The following is a 7,855-nucleotide window of genomic DNA, read 5'->3' on the forward strand; positions in this document are numbered from 1 at the left end:
GGCGCCATTGTGGACTAAAGCACATCTGAGGGGCGCCATTGTGGACTGAAGCGCCTCTGAGGGGCGCCATTGTGGACTGAAGCGCCTCTGAGAGGCGCCATTATGGACTGAAGCGCCTCTGAGAGGTGCCACATTGGACTGGAGCGCCACTGAGAGGTACCACAGTGAACTGGAGCGCCACTGAGAGGTGCCACGGTGGACTGGAGCGTCACTGAGAGGCGCCACGGTGGACTGAAGCGCCACTGAGAGGCGCCATTGTGGACTGAAGCGCCAGCGAGAGACGCCATTAGTTACTAGTTACTAGGCGCTACCGTGACGCCATTAGTTAGCGTACTCGCCGTGAGCTGAAATATTCGTGGTATCCAGCCTCGATGTTTACACCTAGGATATACTTCGACCGATTATTCAGCCTTACACTTTCGTGCTCTAAGAAGCTCCCAAAACGAGAAGCATTAACTATATCAAAAGTGAACTGAATCGGCAACGAAGACGTGCGGTATATCACGGCCTCGAGAGAGCGAGACGAAGCACGAAGAGGTCGACTACAATTCGTTTAAGAAATCACAGACTTTGCATTCCGATAGATTAACGCCTCGTCGAACTTCGACGTGCGACGTTCGAAAAATTGAATCGCTTTTCGTGTAATCTATCGATTCAATCTAGAATTTCGTAAACGATTCAGATCAATGGAATCTTACGCAGTCTGCAGCCGGCATCTCTTCAGCACGTCTCCGTTACGTACAGGTCCCTTTTTAAGGTGATTCTGTTGGTACCCTGTCTGAGGTTGACCACCGTAGCCCTGGACCATGGTCCCGTAACTCTGCGGCTGGTTGTATCCCGTGTGCGAGTAGACTCGCACGTTCGACGAGGAATTGTAAGGGGCGTGGGCGTAATTCTGATTCTGAATGTACGACTGGCCCGTGATGTAGGACGTCGTTAGGGATGTTTGGCTGCCGGACGAGTACACCCCGTGCATGCCTGCGGCGTGGACCTGGTTCACGTTCTGGCCGTGCTGCGACGGGCGCTCCATCTTCGACGGGAAACTGTCAACAAAAAGAAAATTCCCTGTTGAGGTAAATACGATACAAATTTCCCCGTTCTCCTGAGAAGGTTTGACCAAAATTCTGTCACAGTATTTGAATTTCGTTTCGAACAATATTATCAACCGTATTCACTTTGATTTTACTTTAATATTTACAGATCGCTTCGAACAATATTATTAATTGCAACCACTGACAATTTGCTCAGTGGCAATACCCGCTGTGCAAATATTATTTTCATATAAATATGTTATTATTGTTATTACAATATCAGTAGTCTTTTCAATAGAAATACGTACACGTGTATATATTTATAAAGAAACATTTATTTGGATTCATCGATCTTATCATTTAATTTAGACAATTTCTTTAATAGACTAACTGTATATTGCTGCTAAATTTAAAGAAACTTGTTTTATTACAATTTGTGCGGCTTATGCAGATTTAAATAAATTTTGGTGATTGAATCGAATGTGAACAACTCGGATCAATTAAAAAATGTGACAAATTTTACTTTGGGAGTCCAATAAATACATTTTGTTTCGAACAATATTAATAATTACATCTACTGAGTATATAAAAAAACTTCACAATCTTTTCCATTCATGTGATAACGTTTTTCCTCAATTTTGCTTCAATATTTGCATATTATTTCGAACAATATTATTAAATGCACAGACTGGGAAAACAAAGAAACTTCGATTCTTCCTCATTCGCCTGAAGTCTATTTCAATTCTACCTCACATTTGCATAGCCATAAATGAAGTCACCTGTCGCGAAGCAAACCGTAAAATCATCTTTATTCGCATGCACACGGTTATTTACGATCGACCAGTTATCCCAGCCTATAGGTTAATTGCTCATCGGGAAAATGGTCGTGATCATTTTTTTTTCGCGCTTATCTGTCGCCACGGACACGTGACATTTTCGCTGCAGTTATCGAGTGAGTGTTAAAAAGACTATGTCACGTCTTTATCGGGCGAGATGCGAATCGTTCGACGAATAAAGCAGAATACTTTTCAAATCTGGCGACGGTTTCCCTCGGAAAGGAGATTAATTCGTGAAATCCGAGGGAAAGGTGACCGAGAGGCGCTGGCATTAGACGTTTTTTAAACGTCGTCATGTTTCTGCTCGCGATATCATTACCAACCGTGAAAGTCGTGCATCTCGAAAGCATCGAATCCCCACGCGCACCGGTATTATAACTCGCTATTATAACTCACGGTGGTTCTCCTAGGTATAAGTGTTTGGTGAGTTTATTTCCTCGCCTCTAAAATGAACGAGAAAAATGACTGAACAACTGTAACAGAGTTTGCTCCTTTTCCATCGTACACTTTTATACTCGCTGTACTTTCCCCGCATTCTCTTTCACCTTGAACACTAAAACTATCGACGATATTTACGTGTAGAATTAAGAACATTGTTCGAAAAAACATGTATTTACTCTCATAGCAAAATTTTTCATATTTTTCAATCGATCCTAATTGTTCAAACTTAATTGAATTCGAACGAACCATATGAATTATAGTAAAAAAAGTTTCTTTAAATTTTGCAACGATATGCAGTCTATCGAAAAAATTTGTTTAAATTAAATAATAGGTTTGAAGATTCTAAGTAAATATTTCCTTATAAATATATGCACGTGTAAACACGTGAAAAATATATTTTGGAACATCGAACCTATTATTTCATTTGAACAAATACCGTCGATAGTTGTAAAGGGCACGAATACTTATGAGGCTGACTGTATATTCTGTTCCAAGAGTTCCAGAAATGCGTATTCAAACGAATGTAAGAAAATATCGTAAGAAATGGTACAAGTGCTGAGTAGACTCGTCTTTCTCGAGAAAGAGGTTAAAAAAAAAAAAAAGAAAAAAAAGAAGGTACGCAGCGCGCAATTTGCAAGGTAATCTCGCGGACTCATCTTGCTTTTCATTATGTTTCGGAGCACCGCCACCGCTTTATTCAATATCCGCCCGGCACGTGATTGCCAAACATGATTTCCGGAGATTTCACTTATCGCGAGAGATAGGCCTACGGTTTCCACCGAAATGCGTTTCCTGACCTCCGGAGATCTCTATTCGTCGACAGCAAATTATCTTCTCCTAACCAGACAATTTTTTCTTACAAATTTACTTCTCATTAAAATTAAAAAGGAATTAGAAAAGAATTAAAATTAGAATTAAAATTACATAGGAATTGAAGAGAAATTAAAATTAAATCAACATTGACATTAATATTAACCCTTTCACTGCGGGACGATCTTTGCTAGAAATTCCAAGTGACGTAGAGGTCTGAATTTAAAAAAAATATCAGTTTACAGGAAATGATAAGACGGAACTTTTTTATAATTACAGTTTATTCGTAAGACGTATAGTCTCTAAAATAGAAATTAAGAACGTAGAAGATCATTTTTCTATGAGTTCGATTACATTTGAAATAGTGAAAATGAAAGCATGATTAGTTGATAATTACTTACTTGTCGATGTATTAAAAAATATTACCTCATAGAGGTAAGATGATAAGATGAAACTTTTATATATTTACAGTTTGTTCATAGGACGTTTAGTTTCAGAGATGAGAAATAAAAATCTTAGAAGACCCTTTTCCTGAAATTCAATCTTTCCAACGAACATTTAACTTTTCAATTTTTATTTCCGAAACTAAGCATCCTCCGAATAAACTGTAAATATGAAAAAGTTTCTTCTTATCGTCCCCTATAAGCTGATATTTTTTTTTTAAATCGATTTAACGAATACAAACATTTCTCGGAGCTTATCTCTCGAGGGCGTATATATACGCCCTCCGCAGTCAAAGGGTTAAATATAAACAGGAATAAGAAAGGAATTAAAATAAAAATTGTCCAGCCACCAAGCACGAAATTTCTGAAGTCAAACACATCAGAGTCGTCGGCAATAATTGTTCCCACAAAGTGTGGTTCCCGACGGAAATGCACGAACAACAACAACACCACGAAACGATCAAGGGTTCCGCCCCCCTTAAACCATCTGTCACGAATTACTGTTCGAGAAACCGTTTCGCGCCCCCGTGAATCATGCTCGCGATGAATCATCGCAGGAAATTCACCCCCGTGCAAAAGTATACGCCGAGCGTGTTTCACGCAACGCACCCCGTGAGAAAACCCGGCACCCAGGCCACCATCTTGATCCTCTTCGCGCCAGAAATCTTCGGGGGATCCTCGGGAAACTTCACTCGCGTGCGACTGTCCGTAAACTATCTCATGTCGAATATATCAGCACGGTTTCGTTAACGAAGCGACGATATTTCACTCAAGTCGATGGATTAGCGAAAACGAGCGAGTTTAAGGGGAGCAAGACTACGCAGTCGGGGGACGGAGATTGATGGGACCGAAGGGAGACAAGTTTTTCGTGGGAGTGGGGTGGAACAAGGAGTGAGGTTATGTAGGTCGAGGGTAGGGGTTGATTGAATTAAGGAGAAATTAGTTTCAGGAATTAAATATTGGGGTTATGTGATGGAGCAAAAAGAGGACAAATTTAATGCTCGAGGAGTGAGGTTATGTCTATGGTGAACGGTCCAAGAAGAGAAGGGTTTTGAGAGGCGATGATTGAGGTTATGTTGGTCGAGGTTAAGGATTGATTGAATTAAGGTGAAACGAGTTTTGGGAATTAAATATTGAGGTATGTAGACGAGGGATCAAAAAGAGGAAAAATTCAGTACTCGAGAAGTGAGGTTATGTCTATGTTGAATGGTCCAAGAAGAGAACCGTTTTGAGAGTTAATGATCGAGGTTATGTTGGTCCAGATTAAGGATTGATTGTATTAAGGAAAAATGAATTTTAAGAATTAAATATTGAGGTTATGTAGACGAGGGATCACAAAGAGGACAAATTCAATGCTCAAGAAGTGAGGTTATGTAGATGAGGGATCAAAAGAGGAAAAATTCAATGCTCAAGAAGTGAGGTTATGTAGATGAGGGATTAAAAGAGGACAAATTCAATGTTCAAGAAGTGAGGTTATGTAGATGAGGGATCAAAAGAGGAAAAATTCAATGCTCAAGAAGTGAGGTTATGTAGATGAGGGATTAAAAGAGGACAAATTCAATGCCCAAGAAGTGAGGTTATGTAGACGAGGGATCAAAAGAGGAAAAATTCAATGCTCAAGAAGTGAGGTTATGTTTTTCGAGGTTAAGGCTCGAGTAAATCGAAACAAAATGAATTTTAGGAATCGAGAAAGTATCACGTTGTTAAAGAATCCAAATTCCATGTCCAAAAGAGGAATTTCAAATTTCACTGGTCGAGGAGCGAAAGATGCAGGTTCGAAGGACGTAGATGGAGGAAAAACAAGTTTCGGAGGTGAGGTTATGCAGGCGCAGGATCGAGATCGAGCGAGGATCAAGGAGAGGCGAGTTTCTGGGTCGATGCGAGCCCGAGGACGGATCGCGACACTCTGACGAAGGAAGGACTGATCGAGGAGGATCGCGAGCAGCTGGCTGGCCAGAGGCATTCTTCGTCCTCGACACGAGGATCGGAAATCAGTGAACGGTGTTGAGGGACGAGGGGGATGAGAGAGCACGTGCACACCGACCTCGACAGTGGTGAGCAACCTTCTGGAAGAGGATCGATTCTATCCCTCCCCACCTCTGATCAGTAATCGCGGCAGAAGGTTACGTAGCAAACTTTTCAAGAATTCCTGCCACCCATCACCTGGTCGTAGTGACCAGGTGGATGGGATGACTCTTGACGACGTGAATCTTCGTTGCTGATACGACAGAAAGTTGAAAAATTGTGATATCGATTTATAGATTAACCTACATATACGATTCCTATTCTGAATCTTCTTTAAAAAAAGAACGTTGAAAAATTGAGATATCGATTTACGGATTAACCTACATCTACGATTCCCATTCTGCTTCCTCTAGTAGGAATACCTTCCTCGTTATAAATTGTTCATGTGGCGGACAACCTTCCGAAGGGAGATCGATGGAACTCTTTTTTATCGAGGCCTACGGTGAAGGTCATCGCGCGAACTTTAAAGGGAAATTTTTCGTTTGCAACGAGTATTTATTATTATAAACCTAACCTCACCGAAATCAATCCTTTAATTCTACCAAGTTTTATTCTCTGATATAATAATAACAACAATAATTAAACCGCAGATCTTTATACAAAATAAAATTTTTGCGAATGCGCCTACCTGCAAATATTATAATATGAACTTTATTATATACAGGGTGTCCCAAAAGTCGGGGAGGAGCCGGAAATGGGGGGTAGCTGAGACGATTCTGAACAACAATTTCCTTTGCAAAAATGTCGGATGAGGCTTCGTTAAGGAGATATTAAGCGAAAACCTCGACCAATCAGAGCGCGCGTAGACCGTTCGAGCGGCCGCGGTAGCGAAGGCTACGCGCTGGCGGCCGCGCGCTCTGATTGGTCGGGGTTTTCTCTTAATATCTCCTCAACGAAGCCTCATCCGACATTTTTGCAAAGGAAATTGTTGTTCAGAATCGTCTCAGCTACCCCCCCATTTCCGGCTCCTCCCCGACTTTTGGGACACCCTGTATATTCATATTATATATAATATGAATTTTTATCTCAAAAATTATCTAAAGCAGCTTCCCTCAATTAAAGTTGACACGTTTACACCGCGATCGTTAACAGGGTAAATATACAAAGCGTCAAGAAAATAATTAATCTCGACCCTGAAATGGGTTAAGAGACACTTAACGTACGACACGTGTGTACGTGTGCATGTGCAAGGTACGTTACACGCGATAAAAGGGGAGGATATCTATTCGAGCAGCCCTTGAAAACGCGTATAGGCTTTCACGTGTGTGCCAGCAGGTATACGGAGGTCTACCGATGACGAGGATGACGATGACGGCCGTGACACTTAACCTTCCACACCTTATGCAATGCGCGACAATTAAAGAGCCTTACGCAAGCCACCACGATGCGTCGGGTAAGCAAATGTGTTTACGGGTTGCGACGTAGCCGTAGAGGCCCGAGAAGTTTGCGCTGATTGGATTACGTTGGGGAGGGGACGTGTCGCGCCACCGTATCGCATCTGGCATGCTTTGCCAATAAAAAGACAAAGGAAAGATAACTGGATCTACCCTGAAATTTCTAAACTCCCCTGGGGTTTACTTCGCTACTATTCTTTCATATTGTTAAAGAGGGAGCTTTTCTGGAGAAGGGGAGGGAGGTAGAATATTGTTTGAAGAGGAAATTATGCCTCCTATTTTTATTATTAAAGAAAACTACGTTTCCTTATACTCTTCGATCAGGAGAAGTTCACTTTCCAACCTTCTTGAGGTAGTCGTTTCGAGATTGTTATGTTTACAAGTATAACTGGAAACTTTTGTAAACGTACAGTCTTACTGCTCTCACGCAAGTTCATGATAAATCGATACTACGTAGGTATACTAGAGGTTTAGGAATTAAATATTGAGGTTATGTAGATGAGAAATAAAAATGTTGAATGGTCCAAGAAGAGAACGGTTTTGAGAGTTAATGCTCGAGGTTATGTTGGTCCAGATTAAGGATTGATTGAATTAAGGAAAAATGAATTTTAAGAATTAAATATTGAGGTTATGTAGACGAGGGATCACAAAAGGCAAGATTCAGTGCTCGAGAAGTGAGGTTGTGACTATGTTAAATGGTTCAAGAAGAGAACCGTTTTGAGAGTTAATGCTCGAGGTTATGTTGGTCGAGATTAAGGATTGATTGTATTATAGAAAAATGAATTTTAAGAATTAAATATTGAGGTTATGTAGACGAGGGATCACAAAGACGACAAATTCAATGCTCAAGAAGTGAGGTTATGTAGATGAGGGAT

General features: G+C 40.9%; 1 protein-coding gene across 14 annotated transcripts in view; it reads right to left on the reverse strand.

The window, feature by feature from the left end:
* The window catches only part of LOC128880037 (IQ motif and SEC7 domain-containing protein 2), a 75,852-nt gene that overhangs the window by 10,407 nt on the left and 57,590 nt on the right, over positions 1-7,855 (reverse strand). For 12 of the 14 annotated variants that reach the window (XM_054129687.1, XM_054129688.1, XM_054129682.1 and 9 more), the window contains one exon: positions 699-1,043. In XM_054129687.1, coding sequence (XP_053985662.1) covers positions 699-1,043 — 345 coding nt within the window. Of the gene's footprint in view, positions 1-698; positions 1,044-4,170; positions 4,353-7,855 lie in introns of those variants that run through there. The other 2 variants (XM_054129684.1, XM_054129681.1) reach the window with 2 other exon arrangements.

This window comes from Hylaeus volcanicus, chromosome 7 (assembly GCF_026283585.1).
Source record: "Hylaeus volcanicus isolate JK05 chromosome 7, UHH_iyHylVolc1.0_haploid, whole genome shotgun sequence".
NCBI lineage: Eukaryota > Metazoa > Arthropoda > Insecta > Hymenoptera > Colletidae > Hylaeus > Hylaeus volcanicus.